This window comes from Tursiops truncatus, chromosome 13 (genome assembly GCF_011762595.2).
Source record: "Tursiops truncatus isolate mTurTru1 chromosome 13, mTurTru1.mat.Y, whole genome shotgun sequence".
Taxonomy (NCBI): Eukaryota; Metazoa; Chordata; class Mammalia; order Artiodactyla; family Delphinidae; genus Tursiops; species Tursiops truncatus.
The window spans coordinates 12173905-12193606 of NC_047046.1; the positions used below are offsets into that span (position 1 = coordinate 12173905).

The 19702-nt window shown below is 48.8% G+C and overlaps 2 protein-coding genes across 28 annotated transcripts in view; one reads left to right on the forward strand and one right to left on the reverse strand.

Moving 5' to 3' along the window:
* Positions 1 to 15359, reverse strand: part of RNFT2 (ring finger protein, transmembrane 2) — a 62348-nt gene extending 46989 nt beyond the window's left edge. Inside the window, exons 1-6 of one of the 4 annotated variants that reach the window (XM_033836929.2) lie at positions 15184 to 15359; positions 13370 to 13540; positions 12798 to 12856; positions 7200 to 7678; positions 4849 to 4925; positions 1376 to 1476 (exon numbers count right to left, since the gene is read on the reverse strand). In XM_033836929.2, the coding sequence (XP_033692820.1) occupies positions 1376 to 1476; positions 4849 to 4925; positions 7200 to 7678; positions 12798 to 12856; positions 13370 to 13504 (851 nt within the window). In that variant the 5' untranslated portion in view covers positions 13505 to 13540; positions 15184 to 15359. The remainder of the gene's footprint in view (positions 1 to 1375; positions 1477 to 4848; positions 4926 to 7199; positions 7679 to 12797; positions 12857 to 13369; positions 13541 to 15183) is intronic. The other 3 variants (XM_033836928.2, XM_033836927.2, XM_033836931.2) reach the window with 3 other exon arrangements.
* A 129-nt stretch (positions 15360 to 15488) lies between these two features.
* Positions 15489 to 19702, forward strand: part of SPRING1 (SREBF pathway regulator in golgi 1) — a 321466-nt gene continuing 317252 nt past the window's right edge. For 4 of the 24 annotated variants that reach the window (XM_073790116.1, XM_073790115.1, XM_073790118.1 and 1 more), the window contains exon 1: positions 15490 to 15739. In XM_073790116.1, the coding sequence (XP_073646217.1) occupies positions 15629 to 15739 (111 nt within the window). In that variant the 5' untranslated portion in view covers positions 15490 to 15628. Of the gene's footprint in view, positions 15740 to 19702 lie in introns of all 24 variants that reach the window. The other 20 variants (XM_073790121.1, XM_073790120.1, XM_073790119.1 and 17 more) reach the window with 8 other exon arrangements.

Genomic DNA, 19702 nt, shown 5'->3' on the forward strand with positions numbered 1-19702 from the left:
TGTGATCGCAAAAGAAATGAAGATCTGCCCTCCACTTTCCATTTGATCTCAGAGACACCGATCTGTTAAATTCACCCACGTAGGTTTTAGTTCATTGTCTTAGAGTTTTTTCTGTTTTGGCTTTTGGAGCCAGAAAGATGCCCAAGTGTTTTTCCGCAGATTGATCACTAAGTCCACTTATTTCTAACGTACACTATGAACTTTAATGGATGAATACATTTTATTGTCAGTTTTCTGCCCCATTAGCCATCACCCCCAATAGACAAAGTAATTTATCATAAAAGAATAATATTATGATATGATTATGACATATCAAATGTTTCACAGTTTGCCCAGTACTTTTCACATATTAACATTTGGCCTCTCTGATAATTAGCCTGTGGGTGGGTAATGACCTTCAGGTGGGTAAGGCAGAAATTAACTTGCTCTCGGTTTCACAAATGCAGAAACTAGGCGAGGTTCGAAGAGGTTCCACTGTTTGCCGAAGGGCACAAAGCTGGTACGTGGCAAGACTAAGAACCTCTGACACTGGTCATCAGACTTCAAATCCGGGGATGATTCAAAGTCTCTGTTACCTACTGGGACTAAGGCTTATTAGAAAGGGTTTCATTAAGCCAAAGTTTCCTCACCTGTAAAACAGGGACAGCAATACCCTGCTGAGTGGGAGGGCAAAATAAGATAATGGCTATTGGTAGCATTTACAAACCCACTCTAGACCACTGACATCAGTAAGGAAGGAGGCTCAGCTCTGCTGCTTTTCTCCGAGTCACTCTCTTTCTCTTTGTGTGCTGCCGGTTGGACTCAGCACTGGTTTGACGAGGGCACAGAGGTCTGAGCCTGTGAATGTGATCACGCCCAGAGAATGGCATGAGCTGGAAATTCCTCCCAGGTTCTGGGAGACTCCATCTCCTTTATCCTCCACCAGGACCTTGATCTTCTGGGCCAGGCAACTAATGCAGTGTGCGGGAGGCATGCTGATGCCTTGGAACTAACTTCCCAAATTGCTTTCATGCAACTTCGGGTGGCCCCAGAAAGTGGTGAAATGGGTCACTCCTCAAAGTCCATTTTTAAAACAGATGGGCATGATCTGAAAGCTTGGCTTGAGTTTCAACCCTGTGCCAGAGACCATTACTGGCCAGTCCTCCCCGCCCCCACGCACTATGTGGCTACTAGAAAATGCAAAATTACACACGTGGCTTGCATTATATTTCTATAAAGAATGATGCTCTAGGCACGTGTATATGACAACAGGGTGGGATGTGAAAGTTACAACATGACCTAGAGCTACGGCACTGTTCTCAAATGAAGGGGCTGTGGGTCCTGAGTCCAACAAAGCCCCCCACTTTCTCACTGGGGGTCAGACTCCCCTGCTCACCTGTTATACAGCTGCTGGGAACTGAACGTGTAGAGCACATACAGGGTGTTCCCCGCCAGAAAGGCTAAGATCCACAAAATGACCAGCACCGACCTCTTCTCCTAGAGACAAAGCAAGAGATCTGTGGAGATGCTGAAACGCCAAAGGTGCACCTGGCAGGATATTCCAGAATGTTCCCCGACAAAGGGCAAATTTTCCCTTTCTCAAAGGTTTGGAGGAAGCGGGGCTAATGGTGAAAGGAAGGGCGTTGGCATCTTTCCATCCCACTGGAACCTAAGGGATGGTTACAGAGAAGGTAACAGAAATGTGTGAACCTGCTTGGAGAACAATCCAGAGAGTCAGAAGGGCACCACGGTTAGCAAATCAGACTCTGGAGCTGGGTGGCCTGGGTTCAAATCCTTGGTCTATTATCTGGAGGCTGTCCAACCCTGGGCAATTACTTAAACTCTCTACATTTCTCTGTAAAATGGGTATACATTGTATCTCTCTTCTAGAGTCTGAGAATTAATGTACATGAACTGCTTAGAACAGTACCTGGCATGTAAGAAATGTTAGTTTACATTTACTGTTAGGAACTGAGGCACAGAGAAACTAAGTGACTCTGGCTCAAGGGCACATGTTTTAAGCTCCAGTGTCCTCATTAAAAAATGAGGTTTGGGGACTTCCTGGTGGTGCAGTGGTTAAGAATCCGCCTGCCAATGCAGGGGACATGGGTTTGAGCCCTGGTCTGGGAAGACCCCACATGCTGTGGAGCAGCTAAGCCTGTGTGCCACAACTACTGAAGCCCATGTGCCAGAGCCCGTGCTCCACAACGAGAAGCCACTGCAATGAGAAGCCCACGCACTGCAACGAAGAGTAGCCCCCGCTCGCCACAACTAGAGAAAGCCCGCGTGCAGCAACGAAGACCCAATGCAGCCAAAAATAAATAAATAAATATTTTTTTTTAAATGAGGTTTTGTTAAGGATTAAGTAAACTTGATAAATGTAAACATTCAGTCTGGTACAGGCTCACATTTCAGGCTCACTAAATGGTAGGACTTGTTGTTCTGACTTTACAACCCAGCAGTAGATTCAGATCGACAGGTTGGAAACTTCTGTTCTAACTTTTTCCGGCATGGACCTTTGGGCTACTGCCCTGGACTGACCATTCAACATAGGGCCACATTTATAGGATTAAATTCAAACTCGTACACATGGATGTCAAAGCCCTTTGCAATCTAGCCCCGTTTCTCTTTCTCCAGCCTTGTTTCTGATTAGTCCCCAGGAAGACAAGCTGGGAAACCTTCTCAGTTGGCTGTTTCTCAGTAGTCTCTCAGCCTGACAGCTGAAATTTCTAGATGAGGCGTAGAGCAGGGCATTCCTGCCCGTGTACCCTGGGATACATAATCAGACCCCCGTGCTGCTGACAAGCTGCAAAGCTTGTCTTTTCCTGGACCAGGGCGGCTGCATTGCTGGAATAAGATGAGGTCATAACTTTCCCAGTGTAACCTTCCCTGTGGTTTCGGTAAATGCTCCACTGTCTCCAGACACAGCTCAGTGCTCGACACCCTGTTACAACACACGTTTCCATAGTGTAGACAAAATAAATGCATCTCCATCCACCCATTATTCCAGGAGGGGTCAAGGTTAACGGCCTGAGAAACCACCTCCAACCAACCAACTGCTCTTATCAATGTGATTAATCCACTCGGCAGCCCTTTTTATGCCAATAAATAATAGATTCCGGTTTAATCCCCTGTAAATCCAAACCAAAAGTGGAAGAGAAAGGGAATTAGCAATGCTCCGAGAAGCCAGACTCTGAAGGACAAATGGGGTACTTCTCCAGTAGTACGTTGAGATTCCTAAACTTACTACGAGTCATGCAGACTCTCTTCCACTGAAATATACACAAGACAGGCAAAGCATCACCTGTGTCTTCATAGGGTTCAAAGACCCCCAGAAGCCTGTCCATGGATACAGGCATCCCCTTGCCCCTAAAATTCAAGTCAAGGCACCACGCGGATGTTACTGCATCTGAGAAAGAGCCACAGCCCCAATAGTCTCCACTGTGACATTGAGCAACCTGCTGTTCTAATAGCAGCAGAAAGGGGTCTGCATGAAGAAGATGAGACTAAGGGTCAAGAAGAACCTCTGGCTCCATGCCCAACTCCAGACTTCAATGTGCTCATGTAACAAATAAAGACTGAGCTGGCATCTGTGCCTCATGGACGCCTAGGTGCTTCTGAGAAAGCAGACGACCCCAGAGCAAGGTCAGAGAGGATGGTGGCTATTATAGGATCACATGTGCAGCAGAAAACAGGCTTGTTAAAAATAGCTCAATTAAGTTGTTCCTATGAGCCAGGCACTGCACTAAACACCTTCCATGCACCATCTCCTTTAATCCTCTCGATGGGTGTATGAAGTTGGTGTGGCAGTTCCTTTTCCAGAGGTGGCACCTGAGGCTGTGATCAGTGAGGTAACCCATCCAAGGGCTTGCAGGAGGGTGGAGGAGCTGGAATTTGAATCTGGGGGGTAGTACAGGCTCTGGGCTCAATGCCTGGGTTCATATCCTGATGCCACCCTTCACGCTGGCTGTGTGGCCTTATTATGTCTTAGCCAAGAAATTCTGGGCCACTACTTCCTCACTGGGAAAATGAGTTCAGAATGATTTTGCCTCCCTCCCAGGTTGCTGGGATGAAACTGCAAGAGGAGCTGTGTAATGGGTCCAGCACCGTGCTGGACATGGTTAGTGCTCGGCAGATACCAGAGGGCATTCGGGGTGACGGTGGTGAAGCCGTACAGCCACCCAGCAGTGCCCGTGGGGCGGCCTTAACCATGGGCGTGGGTTGGAAGTGAGCTAACTGATTGAATGCCGGGAGGATAAGGGGAATGGGCCAGGGGCACATGGGGAGAGGCTGCTGTTGGAAGGGAGAAGGATGGCACATCCGGGGATCTGCCCAGGGTGGGAGGCAGAAGAATGGCCTCCCAAAGGTGTGTCTGTCCCAATCCCTGCAACCTGTGAATATGTTAGGTTACACAGCAAAGGGCAATAAAGGTTGCAGGTGGAATCAAGTTTGCTAATCAGCTGACCCTGTGTGAGGGACAGTCTCCTGGATTATCCAGGAGGGTCCAATGTAATCACAAGGGTCTGTAAAAGTGGAAGAGGGAGACAGAAGAGGAGAGTCAGAGGGAGATGTGTCTATGGAGGGATGGTCACAGAGATACAACGTTGCTGGCTCGAAGAAGGAGGAAGGGGCCATGAGCCAACGAATGTGGGTGACTTCTAGAACCTGGAAAAGGCGAGGAAAGAGACTGTCCTCTGAACCCTTCAGAAGGAACACAGTCCTGTTGACACTCTGATCTTAGGCTACAGGGACCCACTTCAGGCTTTGATCTACAGAACTGCGAGTAATCCCTCTGTGTTGTTTTAAGCCACCGAGTTTGTGGTCATTTGTTACAGCAGCCCCAGGACAGTAATTTACCAGGTGACTCACCTTTAGAGAGACCTGCTCCCGGAGCGTGGAGTTGGCATAGGCGAAGGTGCTGGCCATCCCGATGCACACAGCAATGCCTGCAGGACAGAGGAGGGGCCGAGACCACCCACTTAGACTCGTCAGACCTGGCCCGGGCTTACTACGGACAATCCCTGGTCCCCTCGGGGTTGACATGCTAACCACAGAGGAGAGAGAAAAATCCCATTTCTGAGGCATTTGGGCTGCCATGTATATCACTGGGAACCCCAAGCCACTCTGAGAAGAGGCCTCTGACTTAGGGATGGGATTGAGGCCCGCCACTGTGGGCGTATTTTATAGAACCAGTTAGAAGCATGGGCTGTGCAGTCTGGTAAGACCTGTGTTCAAATCTCGGCTTGGACTAATCACTGCACCTCTCTGAGCCCCAGTTTCCTCCTCTGTAAAACAGACAGAATAATAACAGTACTTAACTCAAGGAGGGATACTGCTTACAGTGTACAATCTCTAGAAGTTAGTAAGTGGTGCCTATTATTATTTCTACTTCCAAAAAGAATCTGAGGCGTGTTATTTGTAATAAAAGCATATGTAGGGCTTCCCTGGTGGCGCGGTGGTTGAGAGTCCGCCTGCTGATGCAGGGTACACGGGTTCGTGCCCCGGCCCAGGAAGATCCCACATGCCGCGGAGCGGCTGGGCCCGTGAGCCATAGCTGCTGAGCCTGCGCGTCCAGAGCCTGTGCTCCGCAACGGGAGAGGCCACAACAGTGAGAGGCCCGCGTACCGCAACAAAACAAAACAAAACAAAAAACAAAACAAACAAACAAAAAAAGCATATGTAGAAAAAGACCACAACACCATAAGAAATTGAAGTTTCATGTTAAAGGGGAAAGAATTCCTAGCTGACAGGAAAACATGACCCTTGCAGAGTAGGGAAAAAGAACTGAATTTTATTCCACAATTTAGCAAGCTACTATCTTGGAATTCTCCCTAAATAGGGATTTTCGAATCCTACTTTTTGTTCCCTGTGGAAAGGATTCTGCTTTCACATGACATGCACAGTTCCCAAGCTTGGAGTTCACTTTTACTTTTTAAATAGTACGTGTATTCCAGGCATTCTTCCAAATCTTCTTTGTAAAAGATGTGTTTCTTCATTAAAAACATATAAAATCAAAACCAGTAACCCCACAATCTCTTCTTGTACTATTCTCTTTGATCAAACAAAAAAACCTGCCAACTGAGAAACAAAATGACCAAACTTGAGAATAAAAATTAGTGGTGAGTTTGCTGGAATTCAGGGTAAGGGAGAACACACCAGGTTCCATTTCTAGGAATAAAAAGGGAGGGGCTGACATGGTAGCACCCCAAAAAGGAAGAAGTGATCTGAGTCAGCTGGAACCCACCAGAAAGGGGCAAATGAGACACAAACGATGGCCTAAACTCCTCTAGATATTTCTTGTGGGCTGTAATAAGCCATGAGACAGTAATTAGTACCATAATTTCTACCATAAGAGAAAAACAATAGCCTAAACTCTCCAGGACACAGCAACATCATGATCTAATAACAGTACGTAACAGATAATAACAACAGTGGACCGGAAGCCACAGTTATTGACTGTTAAGTGTGTGTCAGGTACTAGGCTAAGCACTTTATGAATCATTATCTTACTTCCTAATAATAATATTAGGTAGTATTTACTGAGCACTTGCTATGTGCAGGGTTCTATGTTAGGTATCTTACATGTATTAATAATGAATATAATAAAAATAATAATCTACACTTGCATAGCACTTACTCTCTGCCAGGCACTGTCCTAAGTGCTTTACATGTTTATTCATTTAACCTCACTCAATCTCACGAAGGCAGATGCTGTTCATATACTATAATAGCATCTGTAACATACTATTAGAGTCTATGTATAGCTATAATACATATGTAACAGTATTTGTAACAGTATATATACTATTTTAACCCCCATTTTTTGGATGATTGGACTGAGGCACAGAGAGGTTAAATAATGTACCCAGCGTCACACAGCTAGGAAGGGGGCAGAGCCCAGGTTCAGACCCAAGCAGTCTGAACTCCTGGGTAGTACACTCTATTCCTTCACATCACCCAACCAGCTGTGGGAGTTTCTACCACAACCCCGCTGGAGAGATGGCGAATCTGAGACTCAAAGAATATGAGTGGCTGGCCCCAAGTCACACAGCTAGTCGGCCAGGATTTGAACCCAGGTCTGACTCAGAATCCTGGACTCTTAAGGACTTTGCACCATAAGGACCTCTACTGCCTTCCCTTGGCACTTGGGATGGAGACGCCATCCCCCTACCCAACGGGTGAGGCGGCAGTCTTTGCACCCTGCATCCCTCCACACTCACCGAGCTTATGTTGGAAGCACACTTTGGCCAGCAGGATGAGGATGAAGGGCAGCCCTTTCTGGAGCCAGCAGATCACGGCCTTCAGCTCGGACAGGGCTGGGGCGGGCGTCCCCGGCTGCTCGTCTCCCGCCTCGTCGGAGTGTGCGCGGTGGTCCCCGCCCACGTGCTGCAGCAGGGAGCCCCCGCGGTGGCCGCCGTGGTGGAAGTGGTGGTGGGGCTGGCGGTGGTGGTAGGCGCCCCCCTCACCGCGGCCCCCACCTTCCTCCCTGGATGTGGGCATCTGGAGAAACACGTCCCCGCCGCCCGCCGCGGCCCCCAGCACCAGGCTGGACGGGAAAGGGGTGGCGGGGAGGCTGCCTGTCGGGAGGCCCGATAAGCCGGAGAAGAGCGCTGGTGGGGAGGCCGCTTCTGCCTTCAGACTCTCAAAGACTCCGCCTTCGTCCACACTCGCCTCAGAGCTGAGCGCTTGACTGCGATTTCTGGGCCAGAAGGGAGGAGAAAGCCGCCACCAAGTCAGGCAGTGGAGGATGGGGGGCAAGGGACCCTATCAGTGATGTTAGGGGCCGAATTGGGGCCCCTGCCCCAGGAAAATCATATGTTGAGACCCTAACCCCCAGTACCTCAGCCTGTGACAGTTTTTGAAGACAGTGCTTTTGCAGAGGTAAGTGAAAATGAGATCATTAGGGCCAGCCTTAATCCAATATGACTGGTGTCCTTATAAGAGGAGGAAATTTGGACATGGGCATGCGGGAGGGAAGACGATGTGAAGACACAGAGAGAAGGCGCCCATCTGTGAGCCAAGAAGAGAGGCCTCAGAAGAAACCAACCCTGCCGATGCCTTGATCTTGGACCTCCAGCCTCCCGAATTGTAGAAAATAAATTTCTGTAGTTTAAGCCACCTAGACTGTGACACCTTGTCACCCTGCAGCCCTAGCAAACTAATATAAGTAATAATAGCAACAGGGTCATAATCTTTACTGAAATTTTACTATGTGCCAGATACTTTTCTAAGTGCTTTCCATCAATTAACTCATTAAATCTTCCTATCAACCCTGTGAACTAGGTACTAATAATACCAACTTACAGATCGAGAAACTGAGGCACAGAACAAAGTAACTTGTCCAGGATCACACAGCTGGTAAGGTATGGAACAGGGAAGAGTCAAACCCAGCAAGGCTACCTCTGGAGCCTGCTTTCTTAACCACTACACTTTACTGAAAAGGGAGCGCAGAGTCCTCTGATTCTAGAATAACCTCAGAAACTCAGGTACCCCTGGTTCTGTAATCTCCAAGTTCAATGATTCCCAGTTCCCAAGAGGATCCACCTTGGTCACAACTGGTATTTGGAGGGCAGCAGAAAGTAATGGGAAGAAGATTTAATTGGAGAAGCCCACATGTGAACCCTAGCTCCACCCTTCCCAGGGGTCTTAACAATCCTACACTCAGTTTTCTCACCTGGAAAATGGGTATAAACACCATTCATGCATAGAATTCCTGGGGATCAAATTTAGAATACCCCTTTCAGTGTACCTCGCACTTAGTAAGTGGGAACTATTATCTCTAGTCCCTATGGAAAACCTCCAGGGCTAACTGCCATTTCTAGTTCCAAGCACAGGCCTGTTGTACTGGAATCAGGTAAAGGATGCTGATGCTCTCTCAGAGCCATTGCTGGAGGAGCAGAGAGCCTAGAGTTACCCTTCTGAGAATGGTGAGCCCCAAACTGAGTGCACTTTCCCATGAACACCATGCCCCGGAGTTCTGGATGTCATGTGTCTTCTCTTGGGCTTGTCCTTTTCGAATGCAATCAGTCTACACAACAGGTGGAGTTGATTAGCTCAATGTGCTGTGTCAGTGGGAGGGGCAAAGAGCCACCCTCCCCTCCTTATCTCACCCCAGAGTAGAGTTCCCAAGGAACCTCCACAGACCCCTATGGTACTCTAAATACATCCTGAGTTTACTGAAAGTGAGTGCTGAGTTCCACTCATCCTGTGGACCCCACAACCCAGGGCATACAACCCAGGTGCTTAATAAAAGTATGCTAGTTATCGGGCTTCTCTGGTGGCGCAGTGGTTTAGAATCCGCCTGCCAATGCAGGGGACACGGGTTTGAGCCCTGGTCCGGGAAGATCCCACATGCTGCAGAGCAGCTAAGCCCACGTGCCACAACTACTGAGCCTGCGCTCTAGAGCCCGCGAGCCACAACTACTGAAGGCTGCGTGCCACAACTACTGAAGCCTGTGCACCTAGAGCCTGTGCTCCGCAACAAGAGAAGCCACTGCAATGAGAAGCCCGCACACCGCAACAAAGAGTAGCCCCCGCACCGCAACGAACGGTAGCCCCTGCTCTCCACACCTAAGGAAACCCTGCACGCAGCAACAAAGACGCAACGCAGCCATAAATAAATAAATTAATAATAATAATAATAAAAGTATGCTAGTTACCATCCAGGCACAAAATGGCCCCAGAGGGAGGCTGCAGGGGAGGTTTTACACTGCTTTCGCACTCGATCTCACGTAATCTATTCTCCACTCAGACAAGGGTGCATTAAAAAAAACCCCCAAAAAAACATGTATTTGATTATTTCACTAACCCACTAAAAGGGCTTCCCATTCTAAACTCCTTCCTGCAGTCTCAGATAAACCCTAAAGATAGGGACTAATATCATTTCCATTTTACAGATAAAGAAACTGAGGCTTAGAGAGATGAACTTGCCAGATATCTTGGATTATCTTGCCCTGAACGCCAATCTCACCATGTGCCCTTTTCTTACTGCCCAAGGGCTTCCAGGGCCCTTGCCCAGGCCATCCCCTTCATGGGCTGTCCCCCTGCCCCACCCTGTCCCACCTAGGTAACTTACGCTCATCCCTCAGATTCTGGCTAAAAATCTCTCTTGCTTGGTGGAGCCTTCCCTACCTCCTGGACAACGACAGGCTCCTTGCTCTTTGTCCTCACTGCACTCTACCCTCCCCTGCACAGGACTGATCATATTTATTGTTTTACTCCTTACCTGTGACTCTCAACCCTGGGTGTACATTATAATAACTCGAGGGAGCTTTTGAAAAATACAGGTGCCCTGGACCCAATGTTGACCAACTGAATCAAAATCTTTGGGGTTGGGCCTCAGCACCGCTATTTCTTCAGAGCCTTCCGGGTGATTCTAACATGCAGTCAGCACTGAGAACGGCACTTGAGACTGGGCCCTGCTCCGTAAGGTCAAAGACCATGACTGTTTGCTCCCCACTGGATTACCACTACCCAGCACAATGCACCTCGTGCATAGAACATGCTCAATATTATTTGAAAGAGTGAATGAATAAGCATGCTAAAGGCTCTGAGAAGACCTGCAACTGAAAAAATTAACTTTGTTAAACCTAGTGTTTCCCAAACTTATGTGACCATGGAATTATTTTCTTCCATGGAAAACCTATTCAATCTTGTAGAATACCTGTGAAACCCAGCAGGGGAGATGCCGGTCTGGAGAAATCTTGGGGTTGGCTTCGCTGGCCTTACAAACTTGAGGTGGGGGTAAGTTATCATAAACCACCAGGTTTACACCCCAGCAAGGGAGGGAACTCGAAGATGGTTACCCACCCCCCTACCTCCCATGGCCCATCCCTCCTGGCTCCAAAAGCCCAGGAAATGAGTGGTCCTATTCTCTTGGGTTTGGGATAATAATAAAGATAGTATCAATAATGACAACAACAACTAACACCATGGCTATGATCGTCAAGGGGACTTGAGCTTTTTCTGCACTTCAAGAAGCTGAGCTCAGAAAGCAGGAGTCCTGGCAGGTGCCCACAGTGGCCGCCCTCTCTCCCCCACCGTCCCACAGGGACCTGGAAAGCCTCCTGTCTGCCTTGAGCTTGCCAGCACTCTGAGTCCACTGGGCTCAGGGGGCCTCCAGTACAACAACCAGGGAAGACTCAACCTACCAAGGACCTTTACATAGCTGGCCTCCCTTCTCTAGGCCTAAACGGGAAAGAATATTCCTTGAGGGGCAGAGGCTGAGCTTCCAACTTAACCACTTAAAGGCTAGAACGTGAGGTAGCCCGGGAGAAGAGTGAATCCACCCAGATAGGAGGCAGATGAAATGTGGTATCTCAAAGCACAGACTTTGCAGGGGTCAAATGGACCAGGGCCTGAATCTCAGTCCTGCCACTTCCTGGCTTTGTGACTTCAGGTAACTTACCCTCTCTGAGCCCCAGTTTCCTCATCGATAAAATGGTGATAAAAACAGTCCTCACTTCCACAGGCTAATGTGAGGGTGACACAAATAAGCACACAATACACAGCGGCCATTATTTCTCCAGCATGGTCTCTGTCCTCAAAGCCCTCACCGTTCATTTGAGAGCAAAGAGTAATTCTGTCTTCAGAGGCTGGAAAAGCTCCAACAGCCATGCTTATTAAATGCCGGGTTCCGTGTTTGTGTATCTTCACTCATTCATAAGCAAACCTGAGTTTTGCTATCTGCCATTTATAGATGGGGAAACTGAGGCCTAGAGGTGAAGGTGCTTGCCAAAGGCAGCAAAGGGGGAAGTGGCTGAGCTGGGATTTTGGCCAAGGGTTGTCTGACTTAAGGCCAGTGCCCTTCCCTGCAGAACAGGCAGGCTTGATGGAAAACTCAATACTGGACTGGTGGGTACTTTGTGATAGTGCGGCCAATCTCAAGAATCGCAGGGGACTTGAAATGGGCTGCAAGGGAGGAAAAGCTTGGCTGCCTGTTCCTTGGATGTACGGTCCAGCATGGTGAGGGGGTTGTGGCTGGGAGACTGTCACAACCTGAGAACAGGTCCCCATGGTCTGTACCCTCTTTGGCTTAAGTAGATGGAAGTTCTAGCTTATTAATGTTTTAACTGCATTTTCTTAGATTCTGTACTTGTCTATTTGGCATCTGCACATTACAGGGTCAAACTAATGGCCAAAGTTGTTTACAACTCCCCTGTAAACTCACATCCCTAATCACCTCCAGAGCTCACATCCCTAACCACCTCCTTTATCTAATTCCCATTCTCAGCCAATATTTCCTCTGCCCCAAATCACTCAGGGCCAGATACAGACAACTAGAGACCACTCCTACAGCCTAGAGTCCACCAACATTATTCAAACTAGTCAATCCTAAGTTGTTTCCCCTCCCCTGCCTTACTCTGTGTGGAAAACACAATAAAAGCTGTGACCTATGCTTTCCCTTGCTCCTTTCTGCCTCCTGGCTGACCCCGGTGCTTCCCCATGTGGCCCTGCGTAGGGTGACATGCCCCCTTATCTTGGAAACTGCAAGTAATAAAAATCTTCTTTCAATGTCATCCGCCTCTCCATGTTGCAACTCAGACACCTCTATAAATTAAAATCCCCTGGGTATAATCATTGATACAATGAGTCAAGTGGATCACTGTTTGCACAGGCTTTGAGAATTACCATAAGAGCAACAGCAAGCTGTCATGTGTTGAGGATATGAGGCCATTGCCATGCAAAGCAGTGTCCAATCAGATCTCCTCTGCTCTTCTAACGAGTAGCCCTGAGGGGCAGGTATTACTCCATCCAGTTTTGGGTTGCCCTTGACCACCTGAAGCTCAGAGCCTCAGATGGAATGAGGGGATGCCTACCTTTCAGGTGGAACGTTATCCGTGTTGCTGCTGTGGCGTCTCTGCATTTTCCTTAAGACCTAAAAGTCAACACATGCATGAGCCAGAGTCTCCCAATATTCTCAGTGCCTGTCAGATCACCATGGTAACCATAAACAAGTACTACTTGTATCTTACTTCCCTAGAGCTCTCTGACATTTTGCAAACTGTGTTTCAGTCTGTTATGCCATTCAACCCTCAAATCAACACCCTGTCCCATGAAGAAAGTGTCATCAGCCCATTTCATGGATGAGAAGGATGAGACCGGAGGTGGAGGAAGTTCTCATGTCAGAGGAGAAAGAAGTGAACTGTAAAGCAAAGAGGTGCTGGAGGAGGTCAAGTGAGCAGCAGACAGTTAGGAAACATGGATCCTGGACTGATGCCACCCCTAATTTGCTGTGTGACCCTGGACAAATTGGTAACCTCTCTGTGGCCTCAGACTCCCCATAGGTTAAATGGGAGAGGGGTGAAGTGTCCGAACCCAAAGCTTCCTTCCAGCCCTCACATTTAATACAGTGGTAATGAAGATCTGAATTCTCATGGAGACACGTCACCTGGTTCACTGTGAGGAACCACAGGGACTTCAGAACTCCATGTTGACGACACCTGAGGTGGGCATTCAGGTGGGGATGTGACCACTGGATTCCAGAGAAAGCAGGCCTCTCCCTCTTCTTCCTCTCCAAAGGCATGCACGGGTCACAGGAGCTTATCAGAGGCTCCAAACCCTGGATGGAATAGAACACTTAAGTGAATAGTCCATGGGATGCCTTGAACCTGAGAATAAGTCTTAGGGCTTCATGGGTAGTTATAAGCAGATGGTTTTGTTGCCTCCTTGTCCCTTGTTAGCCTTCCATTGATACCTTGTTGGGACTCCTGAGGACCGTTATGCTCTGAATGTATTAATATCTTGTCCTATTGTCAAACTCTGAGTCGTGATTGGGGAATACAGAAAATATGTTTAAGGCCCTCCGCAGGCTACCCACTGCAATCAGAATAAAATTCAAGCTCTGTTCCTGGCCTGCAGGCCTCACCTGTTCCCAACCTCATTTGCCTCCACTCTCCTCCAACCACACTGGCCTTTTCGTTTTTCAAACGTGCCAGCTTGTGCCTGCCTCCGGGCCTTTATACTTGCTGTTCCCTCTCCCTAGAATGCTTTTCCTTCTGGCTAGCTCCCTCAGGACAAATGTCACCTCCTTCCAGAGGCCTTCTCCTCTCACCCTCCTGACCCAACATACATTGCCCCGTTTTACCTTCTTCATAGCACTTATCATTTATTTACATGTTTGCATATTCATTTATGGTCTGTCCTCCATTAGAATGCGAATGTCACAAAAGACACGATCGGCCTGCCTGGTTTGCCCTTCTGCTTCCACATCTAGAACGCTGCCTGGCACAGAGTAGCACTCAACAAGTATTTACTCAATGAGCAAAACATCAATGGGTCTCTCACTTACCTTTTTCTACGTCCCTTGTTCCCTCCCTGACCTCTCACTCTAGAGAAGAAATAAAGGCCAGAGACTTTTCATGAGTTGGTTTAGCTTCCTTGAATATTTGTTTTTGTACCAGGACCAAAGATGGCGCTCTTAGTTCAGGGTGCCATACGGGTTGTTGAGTGACTTCCTGATCCTGACCAGCCTTCTTCAGGGGACAGCACTGGTGTTACCAGGGCCACTGATTAGCGAGACAACCCACCAGCTAAGCCTCCTTTCTCATTTGGAAAATCAGCCAAAAGATGGGTCAGTAGCACCATCTTCATATATGAAGGAAAGCTCATGCCCTAAATCTGTTTCAAGAACTTGCAATCTCGCCTTAATGCCCCCTCCCCCCGCAATGATTCCTCATCGCCTGCAAATCCTTGGGGAAAATAAAACACAGAATCTCAAGTTTCCATCCATAAATTTGACACAGCCCCCTAAATAAAATACCCAAGATTTCACTTTCAGATGCTTGCTTTCGAAGGGGCTTCAGGTCCTGTGTTGGCAGTAGGCCGTACATAATTATTCCAATATCGAATTCTGTAATAAAACGGTTGCACGTGGGATGCATCTGAATGACTGAATGAAATGCCTTTTTACCCTCTGCTCCATACATCGCGCTCCATCCCTAAGGAGGATTTCACCAGAGTTTTCAATGTATGAGAGGTTTTAAGTTGCACCCCCGAGCCGTTATATGACTGCACCGAAATGCACGCAAGAGAGCATCTCCTGCATCACTTGCACTGGAAGCAGGCAGGTGCGCTCCGTATACAACGCTGCAAGCGTTTTTCATTCCTGCAACCAAAGTTTACCGCGAAACGCCCCAGGACTGAAAGGGCAGGAGATTACGCTGACCATACCGGGGGGAAAAAAAAATAACGTTATCTTTTTACCTGCCCAGACGATTCGGCAATCTCAGCGGCATCATTCTCGTGCTTCCAAGCCAATCACTCGCTCGGCCCGGGGAGCACCTGACTTCCGAGTGCTTCCGGCCTCTCCCCAGGTTCTTTCTCAGGTCGCGGCGCCCAGCGCTGAGACCCGGGCAACAACTCCACCGGCCGCACGCACACGATTGCCCGCCCCCTTCCCGGAATTCAGCCAATAGAAAGCCGCCGCTATGCAGGGACCAATGAGGAGGAGGCCGAGCGAGGCCGGCGGGTGACGCGCGAGGTGTGCAGGCGGTGTGTGGGGCGAGGTCACGTGGGGAGGCGCGGGGTGGCTGACGGGAGCTGGCTGGGCTGAGGGCTGCGGGGCCGGCGCCCGCCGCGAGCCATGGGGCTGCCGGCCGCGTAGGGGCCATGCCGCCCGGGCCCCGGGCCTGTCCCGCTCCGCGCCGGGATGGTGAACCTGGCGGCCATGGTGTGGCGGCGGCTCCTGCGGAAGAGGTGGGTGCTCGCCTTGGTCTTCGGGCTCTCGCTCGTCTACTTCCTCACCAGCACCTTCAAGCAGGTCAGTGGCCGCCCTCCCTCCCCGGGTGAGGGAAGCTGCCTCTGCAGCCGCGCTGCCCGAGTGTCCGGTGCGCCGGGCCGCCTCCGGAGAGGTGGGCGTTCGTGTCCCGGGGCTGAGGACGGGCGAAGGGACCCGCCCATTTCGTTGGTAGGCCAGGGGCAGAGCTGGGACTCGAACCCGGTGCTGTGGGCCCTTACGCTGTGCTTGTTATCACCCTGAGGGCCGTCTCCTTGCCTCCTACCTGCCAGGCCGAGTGCTGAGCGGGGGCGAGCATTTCTCCCTTCTCCTCACGGCCGTTCTGGGGGGCGGTGTCCCCGGGTTCCAGCAGGTAACTCGAGACTGGAAAAGGTGGAGATGCCTGGGCCAGTAAGATGCCCAGCTGAGCTACGAAGCCAGCGCTGGTGTGCCTGGTTTTCATTTAATTTAGGGGCTCGGTTGTCCGGCAGGGAGACGCCTCAGGACCCACGAGGTGCTCTTTCTGTGCATAACTTGGTTGGGTGGAATTTTCCTTTCACCTCCCCATCCGCTTAGTTTTTCTTCTCTGTGCGAATTTGTGGGAGAAAAGGCAGGATGCTTTGGTGGGAAATGTTACCCAGAGCATTGTCCCTTCGTTTAGAAGTCCAGTTCAGGCGTTTAGGTTTTTAGAAAGGGTGAGCATATGCCAGGGTGTACCCGGGACAACCCTGGTTTATGCTCTTGCGCTGATGCAGTTAGAAAAGCTCCCCTTTTCATTCTCAAGGGTCATATTCGTATAAAATTTGTCAATGAATAGAAAAGAAATACTAAGTGATATGGTCACCTTAGTTTTAGGAGATTGTAAAACGGAAAGTTAGGGGACCGTAGCCCACCTCTCACCTCAGGCTAACAGAGAGGCTGAGTGTTGTAAGCCTCTTCTGGTGACTGGGATGCGTCGGTGACATTCATGCAGACTAAGTGCTTGCACTTGTGTTTTCACAACTTCGCAGACACCTGCTCATGGCCACGTGTTGTTCCTTCCCTGTCAGGTGGTGCTGTAGTGACCCCGGACTCAGCCCTCTACCTTCCTCCCAGCTGACCCAGCTCATCTCTAGCACCATTGGTTTAAATACCAGCTGTATGCTGTTGCTGTTTCTAACTCCAGCCTTGACCTATCCAGAAACCCCAAGGTTCATATCCCGTTGCTTGCTTGACGTCCCTTTTTGCGTGCGTTGTCGGCTCCTCATACTTGGCCAAAACAGAACTCCTGATTCTCCACCACCACTTCCTCTCCAGTCTTCCCAGCCTCACTGAGTGGCACTACCATTCCCCAGCCACAGATACCTTCTGCTTTTCCCTGTCTGGACTGCTGCAGTAGCCCACCAACAGGTCTCTGCTTCCTTGCTTTTTTTTTTTTTTTTTTTCCGGGGCCTCTCCCCGTTGTGGCCTCTCCCGCTGCGGAGCACAGGCTCCGGACGTGCAGGCTCAGCGGCCATGGCTCACGGGCCCAGCCGCTCCGCGGCATGTGGGATCTTCCCGGACCGGGGCATGAACCCGCGTCCCCTGCATCGTCAGGCGGACTCTCAACCACTGCGCCACCAGGGAAGCCCTGCTTCCTTTCTTATTCTGCAGTCTATTCTCTAACCAGCAGGAGGAGTGATAATCTGAAAAAAAAAAAAAAATCCCAGCACTCCCTTGTGTATAGTTCTTCTTTGGGTTCCTGTTGCACTCAGCTAAAACTCCAGACGCCCGTTCCAGGATCTCTGCATTGTGAGTGTTTTTTTTTTTTTTTGGTCAGTTCAGGTGAGGCTAACTATTACTGCTCCAGGTCACAGCAGGTGACACAATCTCAGTGATTTCAGTTCCTTGCCCATAGTCCTGCTTTATTTTCTCTGCGGTAAGCATCACTTACTGAGCATTTCTAGATCATTTACTTGTTTATCTGTCTCCCCTCACTCTCCCTTCTAGAACGTAATTTTTTGGAGACCAGGGACCTTGTCTGTGTTGTTCGTAGAATCTCAGTCCCTAGAATACTGCCAGGCACTTCATGGGTATTCAAATATTGGTTGAACAAACAATCACATCTTTTTAATTGGGGTGACTTTTCCTTTCTTCCCAGCTTGGCACAGTCCTACTAATTTTTCCTGCCTGACTCAGATGCTGTCTACACTGTGACTTTCCCTACAACCACTTTTTTTTTTGGCTGCACCGCGGGGCTTGTGGGGTCTTAGTTCCCTGACCAGGGATTGAACCCGGACCCTCAGCAGTGAAAGTGCAGAGTCCTAACCACTGGACCACCAGGGAATTCCTCCTACAAATGCCTTTTAAGTACTCTGGTGTACCTTGTTCTTATTTTATTTTTCCCTGTGTGTCTTTTTTTTTTTTAAACTTGTGATCTGTGACTACAGTCCTAGGGGTGTGTGTATGTGTGTGTGTGGGGGGTGATTGTGAATCCCCTGAAACTTTCAGCAACAGTTTTGTTTTGCAGATTTTTCTGGATCTGATTCCCCCACTGCCTAAGAAACGCGTTAGCTATAACCTCTCTATCCCTGCCCATCAAGCCCCTGGCAACCACTAGTCAACTTTCTGTCTCCATGGATTTACGTATTCTGGACATTTCATATAAATGGAAACATACACTATGTGGTCTTCTTTGTCTGTCTTCTTTCAGTTAAAAGCCAGTCTTCAAGTCTCATCCATGTTGTAGCATGTATTAGTACTTCATTTTTATGTCTGAGTAACGTGCCGTTGTAGGCATCTAACACATTTTGTTTAGCCATCATCATTTGATGGAGACTTGGCTTGTATCTGCCTTTTGGCTATTATGACTAGGGCTGCCATGGACATTGGTGTACAAGGTTTTGTTTGGAAATATGTTTTCAGTTCTCTTGAGTATGGTCCTAGGAGTGGAATTGATGGGTCACTTGGTAACTGTGTTTAACTTTTTGAAGAACTGCCGGGTTGTTTTCCAAAGTGGCTGCACCATTTGCAGTGAACTTTTAAGAAACTATACTTGTCAAGTTTTGAAGTAGTATCAAAGAAGATTATCCATAATTATCTGGAAGAGCCACGAAAATACTCCTATTTCCAACTGCACATTTGTGTGAGGTAGATTTTCTTCATAAGCTTCAACCTGAACAATGTATTGCAATAAATTGGATTTAGAGGCAGTTGTGAGAATCCAGCTGTTTTCCGTCAAGCCAGACATTAAAAACATTTGCAGAAATGTAAAGATATTTTCTCATCTCACCAAGTATATTTTTTTGTTTTGAAAAACATTTTTCCCCCCACACACATGAAAAACTGTTGACATGTAATGGGCTCATTATTGTTATTTATTATTATTATTTTTTGCGGTATGCGGGCCTCTCACTGTTGTGGCCTCTCCCGTTGCGGAGCACAGGCTCTGGACGCGCAGGCTCAGCGGCATGGCTCACGGGCCCAGCCGCTCCGCGGCATGTGGGATCTTCCCGGGCCGGGGCAGGAACCCGTGGCCCCTTCATCGGCAGGCGGACTCTCAACCACTGGGCCACCAGGGAGACCTCATTATTGTTATTTTTAAACGAATAAATAACTTATTTAAATGTTTTAAGAATTGGTTTTAATTTCCAGTATGATAAATATCATTAGCCATAACCCTCATTGACTCACATACTGAAGTCCTCAATAATTTTTAAAACTGGAAAGGATCCTTGGAGCCTATTCTGACTGATGCCCCTCCTGCGTGCCTGTGAGTTTGCTGCAACTCTGCTCTATTCTCTGCTGCAGTTGCGGTCTTCCAGCACTCCTGCGCTGTGGCTTGAGGGAGTCTGCTCCATTTTGCCTAGCCTCAGGCTCCATCTGTAAGGAGCTGTGCTGTAGCACAGCTGTCTGTCTATTGGACGGGAAGACGGGGTGGGTGTGGTTAGAATTAATTGAGAAGAGGCTGTGAAAAACTCGAAAGCTTTGGAGTTTTTCATATGATCCTTAGCTCTGCTTCAGTGAGACTGTGAACTCATGGAGCAGATG